The 15177-nt window shown below is 41.4% G+C and overlaps 1 protein-coding gene across 1 annotated transcript in view; it reads right to left on the reverse strand.

The window, feature by feature from the left end:
* CNTN1 (contactin 1) overlaps nucleotides 1–15177 on the reverse strand; it is a 259935-nt gene that overhangs the window by 46454 nt on the left and 198304 nt on the right. The window contains exon 16 of the mRNA XM_063323139.1: nucleotides 4126–4246. Coding sequence (XP_063179209.1) covers nucleotides 4126–4246 — 121 coding nt within the window. The remainder of the gene's footprint in view (nucleotides 1–4125; nucleotides 4247–15177) is intronic.

Raw genomic sequence — 15177 nt, forward strand, 5'->3', positions numbered from 1 at the left:
TAAGCCTCTGTTCCCAAAACTTGCCTGTTTTTATCAGGTGTATCACTAAACCTAATAAATGGTGTTACATCTCTTCATAAAACAGCACCTGGTTTATTTCTGAACAGTCATAACAGACAAAAACCGATGGAGCGAATGCTTGCATTTTCCTAAATGCATTTTTTAAATGTTAAAAATTTTCTTTTAATTACTACTACTCCCACACCTCTACTTTGTGTGGGTAACTTTTTTATTGTTGCTGTGCTGTGCCTCGATCCCCAAAAGAGAGGCTGAAATGTGCAGATCAACAGGCACAGGTGATTTTTTCATAAACTAGAAAGCTAAGAAGAGAGTGATGCAGGTGTACATCTATGTGAGTATGGGAATCTTCATCTGTAAAAGACACAACATTCTGTAAGCTGTGCTAATTAGTACCTACTTACAAACTTGACCTATAGATATTTTCAGATAATTCTTTTCACATTGACTGTTTCCAGTTTTGTTATTATGCTTCTGTTTTATATGATACACAGTTATGTGATATATATGAACTATCATGTAAAAACAGAGACAATGCATTCGAACTATGGAGAAGTATTTTCTGATTCCACATTCGGAGATAATAATATGCCAACATAATTCAGGTAATTATCCAACAATCTGATTGAACAAGTCCCAGAGCATATTAAAAAAGGCCAACAAGAAATAACAGGATATATTTCTCTGCAGTGTTTACTGAGAAACCACAGAAAAAAACAAACAACTCAACAAAAAGAATGGAATGAGATTTCTACATCAGACCTAAACACACAGTGTGCCAAATGTATCTCCAGCTCTTGAGCTCTTTATTTCCTCCATAAATCTGTGCAAAAGGAGACAAATTAAATTAATTGAATCAAACAAATACACAACCATGTATTTTTGTTCCTCTGTTTCAATGAATTTATCCTTCTAACAATCAAGCAATTCTATGCCCGACTCCAAAAGAATTCGAATTTAGACTGGTTCCTCAAAGCATATACGTGCCATTGCTTAAAAAGAAATAGGTGTTACCACTCTGCACAACCTATTAGGCTGTGGCCTATGACTTTCACAATCAAATTGCTGATTGTTTATTCCCCTAAGAATAGTTCACATTTAGTATCCTTGAAAAAATGTACATCTGTTGACTACTGGATTGCTCATAACCAACTTCTATTAAAATTCAAATCTTGGCATTGAACACTAGTCTACTAATTATCTGTCCTCAGCCCTCCCTTTCAAGGTAAGGACTAAATACATCACTGCATGTGGAAACTGCTTCTTACTCTTCACAGAGGATACACAAAGTAGAAGTTCTTGCTAAGAGCTGATTTTTAAGATGAGGGTTATTAGTCAGCTCTCCACCCTGGTAACGTGCATATTTGCTAGCCCAAGGACTCAGGCAGATAAGGCCTTGAGAGACCCATTCTCCTGCAAGACTGTTCACTTCAGAAGCCCTCAAGCTGGAAGGTATGGAAAGGTCCATCAGTCCCAAGATCTTTTATTCCTTCATTCTTTAGGAGGTATCTCTTACAGTTTCTCACCTCACTATCAAAGTTTCTGAAAATGCTATGGGTCAGGAAACATCAAGAGCCAGCTGCTCCCTCAGGAAAGCTGAGCCAGGACTTATGAGTAACCCCAGGGTTGATAGCTCCTTCAACAATGGGGCACAGTCCCACAGCGTCTGAATATAGTGGGCAAAGCCGGGTGCTGATATGGCAGTCCTAGGTACCACAAGCAATGAATCAGGTGCACCCAGGAGACAAACTACTGCATACATCCAAGCAGTCCATCCAGGAGACAAGCTACCTACAGCACAGGTCTGAAGCCCATCCAGGAGGCAGGGCCAGAGACAGAGCTGTGAGTAGACATGTCTGTAACAGCTCCAGTCAGGGCTGAAGGTCCAGGACTGAGCTTAACAGGGCTCCTGGGCCCATGGGCAGTTGCATGGGTGGGTGTCCTGGGTGAGGCTGCTCAGGGACACCGAGGCCTGCTGGTGCACTTCGGGGCCTAACAGTCTTCAGTGTCCTAAGATCATTAGTAATTCTGAACACAACAGCAATTTTAACACTCTAAGATCACATAGGACAATGCATATGAACTGTTAAAATTGTTTTGTGGACAGATAAAATATCTTCACGTGCTGCATGAACAGTGTCTATAGAATCATAGTATCATAGAATGGTTTGGGTTGGAAGGGACCTTAAAGATCATGTAGTTCCAACCCCCTGCCATGGGCAGGGACACCTCCCACTAGACCAGGCTGCTCAAAGCCCCATCCAGCCTGGCCTTGAACACTTCCAGGGACGGAGCATCCACAGCTTCCCTGGGCAACCTGTTCCAGTGTCTCACCACCCTCACAGTAAAGAATTTCTTCCTAATACCTAATCTAAATCTACCCTCTCTCATTTTAAAACTGTTACGCCTTGTTCTATCACTACAGTCCCTGATAAAGAGTCCCTCCCCATCTTTCCTGTAGGGCCCCTTTAGGTACTAGAAGGCTGTTATAGGGTCTCCCTGGAGAATCCTCTTCTCCAGGCTGAACAACCCCAACTCTCTCAGCCTGTCCTCACAGGAGAGGTGCTCCATCCCTCTGATCATCTTCATGGCCCTCCACTGGACTCATTCCAACAGGTCCATGTCCTTCTTAGGCTGGGGTCCCAGAGCTGGACTCAGTAGTCCAGGTGGGGCCTCACTTCCCTTGTCCTGCTGGCCACACTTCTTTTGATGCAGCCCAGGACATGGTTGGCTTTCTGCGCTGCAAGTGCACGTTGCTGGGTCATATCCTTTACTGCTTCGTTGATGAGATGCTCTGGAACCTAGTTCTGTGTTTTCATACTTTACTGTTGCCTCTTCCTACCAATGCAGTGAAACCATAATGCCACCTTTGCCATATTTCCTCAGATATTTAACCTTGAGCATGTAAGATGCTGAGTCTTTCACTGACAAAAATGGTAGCTAGAATTCCTCAGCACTAAGCAGAACTGTATTCATCGTATTAAAACCTGAATGTTGAACATGAAATGAATGCTAATTTATTCCACAACATAACCCCAGAGCAATGATTCTAATTGTAATTACTGGGTTGGAAGGAGAATCAGAAGCTTGGTAAGGCACCTTGTCTCTCTATTTTTAAAAGGAATTGCTTATGTAACACTAAGGCACATGAACAGACCCTTCTCTTTTTCTTTGCAGATGTATTCTGCAGTTTCACCACTTATGATATTTGCTTTGACATTTCATCCAAAACTGATGACATTTCACTGGCTATTAATACCGAGCAAAGATTAAATACAGAAAGATTCAAGTCCACAACATCCTCAGATGACAAAAATTCAGAACCAAGGCACAAGCTATACTTCAGCTGCTATACAGCTCTATAGTATAACTGGAACGTGGGGCAAAACATGACAGCAATGCAGCCCCACCTACAAGTTATGTCTGCTTTGAATTGTCAGCATGACAGAGCGTTAGCACTTCAGGATGTGTTATACCTGGAAGCACATTACAGAGTAAAATGCCCAAAGGACATGAAATAACTCACATTACTGAAACCATGCATTGTAACAGAACTTGTAGGATACATACTGTATAAGCAAGAACAGTGCTTTGACCATAAGTAGCACTTTACAAACTTGAATCAGTTAACAATGGAGTGACAACCCTAACCCCAAATGTCCTGGTTTCTGTCACTTGAAAACCTGGAATCCTTTTAATGTAGGCCTAGTATTATATACAATAATTTAATCCATAAAGGTTTATGAGAAAACAGAAGTGGCTTCTTAAAAATGTTATACAGTGGATACACTGAAATGATACTGAAAAATCTATTTTTATTAATGAACACCAAATTAAACTGTCTAAAAATTACTGTAACATAAGGAAAATGCCCATAATAAGAAAAATCTTTATGGCTTTTCAGGAAAACATACTCTCAGTTAGATCTCTAAGTGTCTGGAATAGAATCAGTACCCGGCATAGACTTTAAGGACTTTGCATGTTCATGCACTTCTCATTTTAATTTGTCATTTCTTGATGAGAAATAACATATTCTAAAAAAACAAAAACACTCTGCTTGTCTAGGTGAAAACCACCCACATTTGTATTTTACCTGGAGAACCTTACCTCTCACCACAAGGTCAGCTGAAGCCGAGGAGTTGTCGACAATCGTCTGAGCAGTGCAGGTATACCTCCCCGCGTGCCGCAGCTGAACGTTTTTAATAAGCAGCTCTCCATTGGATTTAATCTGTTACAAAAACAGCACATAGTGAAGCTGGTAAACATCCCTGTACAGCTATCCGCTACCTATCCACACACCCCTTCCAACTGATACACAGTGGTTGCTATTTCTAAAGAGTAAGCGCTTACTTCAAGTGTGGATCACCCTCAAAGATACATCTGATTTATGACAGATTGTTGAAAGTGTCCTGTGTCTCCTGAAGAGATGCTGCTCTTTACAAGACATGAAAAAAACAGAGTTCTTAGTAAATTTATTTTTCACAAGCTAACGCTGCCCTTTTACTATTTGAAGTCCATATCTGAACATTAAATTTAGCCAAGAATGTTTTCATGAACAGCAGTCTGATGATTCCTCCATACCATTGTTTTTTTATGCCTGTTTGTATGATAACATGATGTCGTGGAGTCCTACTAACAGTGCAGGATACTGTCTGGCTCTTCCTTTACTAGCCGAAAGCAGTACGAATGTTTTTATTGCAGAGAGGCTACAATCACAACCTAAATAAAGATGCACCAAAGAGATGCTAAAATGCAGCGACCACAAAGAAACAATAATGTTCAACATGTGTCACAGCTCCTTAGAGGAACGGCCAGCCCCCCTTCTGCCCAGGGGTGCTGGTGAAGGACAGGACGATGGCAGTAACCACAACCCCCGTGGTGGGGAACGCCGCCTTTCGGCCCCGCCAGAACCACAGCCCCCATCATGGCACAGCCCAACTGCCATCGGCCTCCACCATGGACCTCTCTCCAACCACCTCTGGGCCATGCCCACTCCTGGCTGCCACCACCAGACCTGCCCTGCTTCCCTCCCTCAGGCCCTGCAGGACGAGGCCCTTGCCGGCCATGTTGTGTCCCCCACTCCCACCGCCCGGCTCAGCCCTTGCTGCTCCCTGGCAAATGGCAGCAGGACCTCCAGGGAAGCAATCTGACATTCAACAAGGCTCATACCGTCATCATCATCATCAACATCATCATCATCTCAGACCCTAATCCTTCAACACTCTTCACCAATGCTAGACTATTGGGAAAATACATAGCTCTGTTCTGAGATGGCTCTAAGGTCCACAACCTGTGGTTGTACAGGTAGGCAAACTGAATAAAAAATTTTTGTCCTACGACACTTCTGTGAACCCACTAAGTAACTCGATGTGCACCTGTAAAACAAGGAGAGGAAGAGAGACCACTATATACACCACAGCTATTCTTAATGAAAAACACATTTTATGTTAAGAAAGATATTTACGCAAAGGTTTAAAAATAACACACTTGAAATATTTCGTTTATCTATCCTGCAGTTTATTCCAGAAAATGATTATGATCTTAAATCATGGGGTTATACATTTGTTAGTCTTAAAGGTATTTCAGAAAAAAACCCCAAACTTTCTCTCCAAAATATATCTGATTCCTTTCCTTGAAGTCAAAATGTTACAAAATATTAACAGATGGATTTATACCACACTATAAAGAGGCAACATTTACATTTCCTAACTCACTGCAGATTGTTCAGAAATGCACTTTTTAAAAAAACCAAACACTGAGATAACTCACTGCAATCTGAAACCTTCACATACAGCAACAAAAACAAAATGGTACATAAAAAAGAAACTGCTGAATGTTTAGTTACTAGAACTACTGTTGTCATCACAGAAAGATCGAGGGAACAGCAAAGACCATCAATAAAATCTCAAATATTGTGGGCTGTCATTAGTGTCTCTGCTTTTAGACATTGTAAAGAAATGAAATAAAGCTATGTCATCCACTTTATGTTTCCCAATTGAAAAGGAGGGGGGAAAAATAAGGTTAAATCTTTTCCAAATGTTCTGAAACTAGAATGCCAGTTTAAAGTCTATATTTAGGGGAGATTAAAATAGCCAGATAAAACTATCCTTTTCCTTTCCGAACTTCAGTGAGGATTTTGGATGCCAGCTTCAAATTCTGCTGGCATAAAATTTCAGCACAAACTGAAATCTGTTAATACCAATTTTTTTTGTCCAACATAAGACTTCACATCTTTAAGAAATTACTGATGCAAACCGTTGATTGGATAAAAGGAGAATCAAGCATACATGAAAGAAACTGCTTAATTCTGTCTAGCTGATTGCCTCACAGGGGCAGAGAGAAATGCAGGTCACACTCTACCTTTTCAGTTTTTGAGTGACAAAAGTGCTGTTAGCAGTGATCAAACGGACTAGTTGGATCAGTGAATAATCCAACACTCTTGATATATTTCTTACCATTTCTCTTTTAGTTATTATTAAACCATGTCCATGTGTGTATACATACCTATCTATTTTCCCACTTTTCACTCAAGACTAATATGACAGGGCTTTTAATTTAATTTAATTTAATTTGCCAAAGTGCACACAGGATACAGAGATGAGGTGAGTCTGGGACAGTGGCATTTCTGTGCAGGTGCCCTCCCCAGTTTATTCATGAGAACTCCAGGGGGACTGCCTTTGAGGACAGCAGCCTTTGAAAATCTGTGGGGATTACTGCATAAGCGAACACTGTCTGGCTGCCTGACTAACCACGTCAGCCTTTTTTCGTCTAGAGTGGGCTACGCAATGCTGTCAATGGCTTCCAGGAAGAAAAATCAGTGGGACTGTCAGTATTCCTATGGAAGCAGAGAGGGCAGCTCCTGCTCCTCTGCCCTCCAAAATACTACAACAAAGAATCTGCAGAAGTTCAAACTCCTTGAGTTTTCAGTTCACGGTTTGGTTTTTTTTTCTTTTTTTTTTTTTTCATTTTGTTCTTGGTGGCTTTGGTTTTAATAAAAGAGACAAATAGTTCTCTATTGGAGTGCTCTGTATAATCTCTCAGTTTATTAACGCTAAATGTCATCCTAGAAAGAACTGCACTGCCTGTGAATCTCTGATCATTGCTTGCACTTTGATTTGCAAATAAACATAACCAAAGGTTGGGCAAAGCAATAAGGTTTAGAAAAACTGCATAAACTTAGAATTCTCATAAGCATATTATTACTTCAATAACAAACGATTACAAATTCTTAATAGTCTTAGTACTCATTAATTCCTATGTCAGCACTTTAATTAAAATACTTTATTATATTTATTAATGGTGTGCCCATATACTTGCTTTAACATTTTTCCGTTTGGGAGCTCACTCTTAAAATCTAAATGATGAAAAACAGATGGGAAAAATGTTAACATCATTTAAAAATCAACAACCCATAGATACAGTATTGCATCTTGTTGGTTCAGAAGCTCTCCTGGAGCAAGGTTTTATGCAGTTGGTGATGAAGCTTTCCATACCTCAGAAGAAGCCTAAGTTCTTGGTGGTAAAAGAAGAGCTTACGAAGCAAATAAAGAGCATGGGCATCAGCAAATCCTGTCCACAAATTAGATATGAATGCACTGTATGTTTTCATTCAAAAACCTCATCTTGGGTAAGTTCAAAAATGCCTTCCTCAACTCAGAGAAAACTGAATCACAGACTGGAAATAGTGATAGCAGTACTGAGGGATGTTCCAAGGGTATCTGTGGTTCACCACTCAGTTATTTACCAAGTTTTAAGCAGACTTCCATCATATAAGCCCTATATTTATGCTTTAATAGTGATGTCAAAAATAGCATTGTATGACCTATTTCTGAGATTCACTGTTCTCTTTTGACTATCATCACCTTTGCCAGTGCACTAGATTACTGAAAGCCATCAGAAAGTGCCCCTGTGTGATCAAAAATCATTTACAGAATCTAGTCTTTTGACTGAAAGCAGTATCCACTTCTGTTGTGACCTCAGAGACAATACAGGAACTTACGTCAGTATGAAGCTAACGAGCCCTTTGTATTAATAAAACTAATTTGGCAGAAATAGAAGAACCTGGCAAGCAGAGACAGAGTTTGTTTTTTTTTTAATTCAGGTTCAAAAATCAGACAACTGAGCTTCAGAGGTGTTTAATAGACAGTGGTGATGAGATCTGCTTTTCCAAAGCTAGCAATAATTTAAAACATATTTTTCTATTACCTGTACCTGAGATTATTAACTTTAAGTGAGTTCAAGTAACTTGTTTTGTTCCTGCAAGCAGAGGATCTGCTATGTGGTAGATACCAATAGAACAGATAATCCAACAGCCGTTGATGAATGTTAATGTAAATGTGATTATAGTTGCTTTCCTGATACTGAGATCAGAGATGACATGGGGACAACACCAGTGCAGCTCTGTCTCAATCCTATTCACAGGAGAGCTTATCTCACTTGGGTTTTAAGCCATGGCTGGCATGAAAGTTATGGCTAAATAAAAAACCCAGCAGGATAATGATGACAGAGTCATTCCCACTAAAGAATCTCTTCCTTCAGTGAACTATATTTATATGTAAAGGAAGTACAGTGCTAATTCTACCCCTGAAATGTGGACTGGGAAATATTTCCAACAAATATATTATTCTTCCCCACTCAGCATACCACTGAGAATTCCTGAGGACACTGTGCTTTGTACCACCGTCCCTGTGGTAATATGCCCTGTTGTGTCATTTCCAACAGCAGAAAAAGCCTAGATACATGTTCACTTATACTCATGGCTCACAACTTTACAGCTGATTATGAAAACTCACAATACACTATTGCAAACTGCATTTCTCTGAGTAGTGCTGACACCTGGCTGCTCCTGCTACCTAACTAGGGATTGTACATGGATTTTGGTAGTTACTGAAGTCTCACAAGCACATAAAGTTATAGTCAACTGATTTTGCAGTGTATTTTTTTAATTCTAGCACAGAAATTGGCATATCTTCATTCTCTAAACAGACTACATTTCTTTGTGCTGGAAATAGCACTGCGGATTAATAATAGGTTTCCTCAAAGGCTTCTGTCAGAGCTAACTGCTCGTTGGCTTCACCCTCAGCGTTGCATCTTCTGCTTTCCTTCCCCTCCTTGTCCTTAACCACTGACTCCATCCATCTCATTCCATGCTCACTACATTACTATTAGGCCCTAGCCTCTAAATTTTACCCCAAACCTAACCAAAACATGTGTCTTCCAACTAAATCATGTCTAAAGCGCCTCCTTAATACATCAAGGCACTGAAAGTAATGTATTGAGACAGTGCCTTTGGACAGTACTGTGACTCTTTTCAGAAAAAGCAGTAGCTCAGCTGATTTGGTTGGCCATGCTTCATGAACAATCACTTGCCCCCTCAATATAATCAACATACTGTACCAAATGAGCTCGCTATGATGCTGTCTCCCACGTTTTGTTCCAATCCATATGTAGCCTCTTCTTCCCCATTCAAACACAGCTTCTTCTTGCTTGTCAGGGAGTAACTGAGCTTTCCTATCTAAACATTTTTCTCTAATTCTTCAGTTCCCCTGAAGTTGCCATTGTTTTCCTGTCATATAGCTGTAGCTAGACTCCACACTCTGCAAGGAGGATTACTAGGGGAAGCAGTGAAGAAAAAATAAAATTCAAATCTTTGTATCTTTTGTACTGCAGAAAACCGTGGAAAGTTCAAGGAGAGATTTATACAATAAAACTGTCTAGTCAGTAATATGTTGAAGCAGGAGCATGCAGTAAAACATCTTTGTCTACCGTGTCCAGCCAAGGAACTGCAATTTATAATAATTTACAAAAAACAAGCAGGTATTAAGCTATACTCCTCTAATAGGATTTGTATAATTCAACTTATTCTCTGTGGTTTACAAAACAAGCTGTTTTGGAGAATTTTCCCTTTTCGCACATGCTGTCTCCAATCTAGAATTCATCTCACCTATTTTAGACATCTGTAGCATCGCTCCAGGTATCTGAACTAACCACTTTTTACAGTCAAAGTGAAGAAACAGACCCTTCCACGTGTGATCTACTTTATTTTAAAGTAACTGTCTGGCCACACATCCCAATTTTCTGGACTTTAAGGTGAATAATATTTTCATAAGGAAATAAGAGCCTTTGAGCATACAATGAAGTTCCACACTATTGAAGGTTAACTGTATGATGGTTGCAGGGACACCAGAACAATTATACACAGAGAAACTGGATTCAGAAGTTACTTCAAAGCTGAAGAGAGCCTGAGCTATGAGCCCTGCAAGTTCTGTGCTGAACATGCTTGGTTGCCTTTGTGCCATGTCCCCAAACCTATAAACACTGGAAAGCACACTGTGGATTCAGCAGGTCCTTAATTCCTGCTCAGTAGCAGTCATGACACTGAGGTGTGTCAACACCACCTTGAACAATGCTCCTCATTCTTGTGAGAGCTTTTTAGTTGGGTGCAATGCTATGCAATGTCCAACATCAGTAAAGACACCCTTCTTGTCCTGTGAACTCCCTGGGAAAGATTTCCTATCAAATTATGTAAAAAAGCTGTTGGTAACATAAAAAAATTCCTAAATGTTAAAATGAAATGATTTGCCAATTCTGAGAGAGTTAAAATTCCTATTTTGATGGAAATTGGAAAGAACAAAGCATAATGAAGTATTCTGTAAGTGGCTGGCTGAAGTCTTGCAATCGCCAGCCCTTTTTCTGGTTGGGGACTTCAACCTGCCGGGTATCTGCTGGAAATACAACGCAGCAGAGAGGAGGCAGGCTAGGAGGTTCCTCGAGTGCATGGAGGATAACTTCCTGACACAACTGGTAGGTGAGCCTACCAGGGGAGGTGCCTTGCTAGACCCACTGTTCACAAACAGTGAAGGACTAGTGGGAGATGTGGTGGTCGGAGGTTGTCTTGGGTTTAGTGATCATGAAATGGTCAAGTTTTCAATTCGTAGTGATGTTGGGGGGGGGGAGGTAGCAAAACCTCCACCTTGGACTTCTGGAGGGTGGACTTTAGCCTGTTCAGAACACTGGTTGAGAGAGTCCCTTGGGAGACAGTCCTGAAGGGCAAAGGGGTCCAGGAAGGCTGGACGCTTTTCAAGAAGGAAATCTTAAAGGCCCAGGAGCAGGCTGTCCCCAAGTGTCGCAAGTCTAAAGGGCGAGGAAAATGGCCAGTCTGTATGAACAAGGAACTTCTGATGGGACCTAAGAATAAAAGGAGGGTGTACCACCTTTGGAAGGAGGGACAGGCAACTCAGGAGGAGTACAGAGATCTCGTTAGGTTATACAGAGAGAAAATTAGGAAGGCAAAAGCCCATCTGGAGCTCAACTTGGCCACTAACATTAAGGACAACAAAAAAAGCTTTTATAAATACATCAACAAAAAGAGAGCCAGGGAGTATCTCCATCCCTTACTGGATGTGGGGGGGAAAGTTGCAACCAAGGACAAGAAGGCGGCTGAGATACTTAATGCCTTCTTTGCCTCCATCTTCAATAGTCAGACCAGCTATCCCCAGGGTGTTCAGCCTCCTGAGTTGGAAGGAAAGGATGGAGAGCAGAACAACCCTCCCATAATCCAGGAGGAAGTAGTCAATGATCTGCTTCTGCACTTAGACGCGCATAAGTCTACGGGGCTGGATGGGATTCACCCAAGAGTACTCAGGGAGCTGGTGGGAGAGCTCACCAAGCCCCTTTCCATCATTTATCAACAATCCTGGTCAACAGGGGTGGTACCAGATGATTGGAGGGTGGCTAATGTGACGCCCATCTACAAGAAGGGTCGGAAGGAGGATCGGGGGAACTACAGGCCTGTCAGCCTGACCTCGGTACCAGGAAAGATCATGGAGGGGATCATCTGGAGTGAGCTCTCACGGCAAGTGCAGGGCAGCCAAGGGATCAGGGCCAGCCAGCATGGGTTTAGGAAGGGGAGGTCCTGCTTAACCAACCTGATCTCTTTCTATGACCATGTGACCCGCCTTCTGGATGCGGGGAAGGCTGTGGACAATGTCTATCTGGACTTTGATAAGGCCTTTGACACTGTCCCCCACAGCATTCTTCTGGAGAAGCTGGCGAATCATGGCATAGACAAGTGTACTCTTCACTGGGTTAAAAACTGGCTGGCTGGCCATGCCCAGAGAGTTGTGATTAATGGGGTGAAATCCTCTTGGTGGCCGGGCACCAGTGGTGTCCCTCAGGGCTCAGTTTTGGGGCCAATTTTGTTTAATATCTTTATCAATGACCTGGATGAGGGGATTGAGTGCACCCTCAGTAAGTTTGCAGACAACACCAAACTAGGTGGGAGTGTTGATCTGCTTGAGGGTAGGAAGGCTCTATAGAGGGACCTGGACAGGCTGGATCGATGGGCCAAGGCCAACTGTATGAGGTTTAATAAGGCCAAGTGTCTGGTCCTGCATTTCGGTCAAAACAACCCCAAGCAGTGCTACAGGCTTGGGGAGGAGTGGCTGGAAAGCTGCCCAGCAGAAAAGGACCTGGGGGTGCTGGTGGACGGCCAGCTTAACAGGAGCCAGCAGTGTGCCCAGGTGGCCAAGAAGGCCAACAGCATTCTGGCTTGTATCAGGAATAGCGTGGCCAGCAGGAGTAGGGAAGTGATGGTGCCTCTGTACTTGGCCCTGGTGAGGCCTCACCTCGAGTCCTGTGTTCAGTTCTGGGCCCCTCTGTACAAGAGGGACATGGAAGTGCTGGAGCGTGTCCAGAGGAGAGCTACCAGGCTGGTGAGGGGTCTGGAGACCAGGTCATATGAGGAGAGGCTGAGGGAGCTGGGCATGTTTAGCTTGGAGAAGAGGAGGCTGAGGGGAGACCTCATTGCCCTCTACAACTACCTGAAAGGAGGTTGGAGAGAGGTGGGTGTTGGCCTCTTCTCCCAGGTGAATAATGACAGGACCAGAGGAAATGGTCTGAAGTTGCGGCAGGGGAGGTTTACATTAGATATTAGGACAAATTACTTTACTGAAAGAGTGGCCAGGCACTGGAACAGCCTGCCCAGGGAGGTGGTTGAGTCACCATCCCTCAAGATATTTGAGAAACATCTAAATTTGGCACTTCAGGGCACACTCTAGTGACAGAGATTGTAGGGGTTTTTTTTTGTGTGTGTCTGGTTGGACTCGATGATCTCAAAGGTCCCTTCCAACCATGAGGATTTTATGATTCTGTGATAATATTCCATGATACACTTTGTAAAAATGACCTCATTCTTGCTGGTACCAAGCTTTGGTCCAATACCTTAACTCCTTATTTCAAATACAGGAGCTTCTGCTTGTGGTGAAAGGTGCTGATATCCCATCAGACAAGTCACTGTGCACCAGCATATAAATGTATTAGCTGAGCAAAATGCTGATGCCATCTGCTTTCAGCACTCAATACCATCTTTGATACACTTCATTTGCCTATATTTTTTTACACCACTATATTAAATCATCACAGAATCACACACAAGTTTCTGACTTGAATAAGTTAAATTATGGAGTTCCTCTTCCTTATTATTCAAACAAATGGACTAGCGTTGCTCCAAAAGTACAAAAAAATAGTTACACACCTTCACATATTAAAGAGAATTTTTTGTAATAAACTTAAAATAATATACTTACTTGGTGTATATTTTTTAAATATATATTAAAAGTAAACTTTTCAATCTTTAAACATATATGAAAAAAGCAGATCCATAAATAACAAATGACCAAACGTTAGAGTTTCCCAGATTACTTGAAGTGCTATATCTCTACGGGACTCAAAAGGATGTGTTAATTTTTAGTTTCTCAATCAAATAATCAGAGGAACAACCATGCACAAAGTCAAAAGCAATCAAAGCAATCAATTTAATGGTAAGATTTCAAAGACTCCATTTGACTTTTTGAAAGCTAACCAATTAATATATATATTTTTCTCATTTCAAATATCACTGTCATAGGAAATCAAAACAGCACTGACAAATGTTCTTGTGATAAACGAGTTTTAGTACTAATGTAATGCAAATTAGTTTTGCCTTCAGCAAATGATGGAGATACCAAAGCTTCCATTTAAAGAAAGAAGACTTATGCAGGTATTTCCATGAATTTCATTAGCATGCCATTATGTGTATGTGACAACAATATTAGTATTATTTTGAGAACCGAAATACGTGGCTGTATCAAGTTTCAGCATGCTGATCTGCATTGTCACATAAATTAATAGTGATATTATCATGAAGACAGATGAGGATCCTTCGTCAGCGGGAAATCATAGCACAGAGAGCACACATCACATACCCAGTGATTTTAATATTCATGACAGAATATTTTTTTCTTTTATGATTGTGAAGGGTTGGCTGGCAGCATGGGACTCCACTGCTTAACGCCCAGCAGTGAGGGCTGCTGCTGTCAAACATGCAACAGCTCATCCCTTTGCATCCGAGAAAGCCTGAGCAAACCCGCCACCCAGTGACTTGAGCTGAGAACTGCCAGAGGTGGAAGCGGCAGGCAGGAGAAAATGCCTTTGCTCGCACAGGAAGGAAAAAAACCCTTAATGTAAGAATACGGTAATATATGAACGGAACAGAAATACTGGAAGTGCGTATTCCTCTGAATTACATCCAATATAAACCTTTGTATTGGATTAGTTGAATTTGTTAAAAATTCTGCATTTGTTATTACTTAAACTCTGATTAGTCAAATAACTACAATTTGCAATTCCAGACTTCAAACGCAATTCTACGGTCCTCTCTGTCCTGACTGATGAAGACTGAGCTGCCTGTAGAAGAGGAACAGAGATTATCTGCACTTTCTTTGCATTTGAAATCCCAGAAATAAGGCTTAGGAATGCAAACAAGAAGCTGCCCCTGCTAAAATAATTTCTACCAGTATTGATCAGGCACAGAACACAACAAACCAACAAATCTCCTTCAGGAAGACGGAGTTACAAACTGATAAATACAGCAATTGATGTTTGGATCTAGCCTACTTTTAACTGAATGAAGAGTTAGTCACTCTTCAGTTACTTTTGCATCCTATGGAGTATCCATCTCTACAATCTATTGAAATAGGAAATCTTCCGGCACAAGATTCAACACCACGTGAATCAACCACCTCTTTTTCTCTCTCTCTGCAGACCACAGAAGATCTGTAGAGACCACGCTAGCCTAGAAAAGCCAGGCTAATTTGTTTTTAAAATCAAATACTTCAATAA

This window comes from Chroicocephalus ridibundus, chromosome 1 (assembly GCF_963924245.1).
Source record: "Chroicocephalus ridibundus chromosome 1, bChrRid1.1, whole genome shotgun sequence".
NCBI lineage: Eukaryota > Metazoa > Chordata > Aves > Charadriiformes > Laridae > Chroicocephalus > Chroicocephalus ridibundus.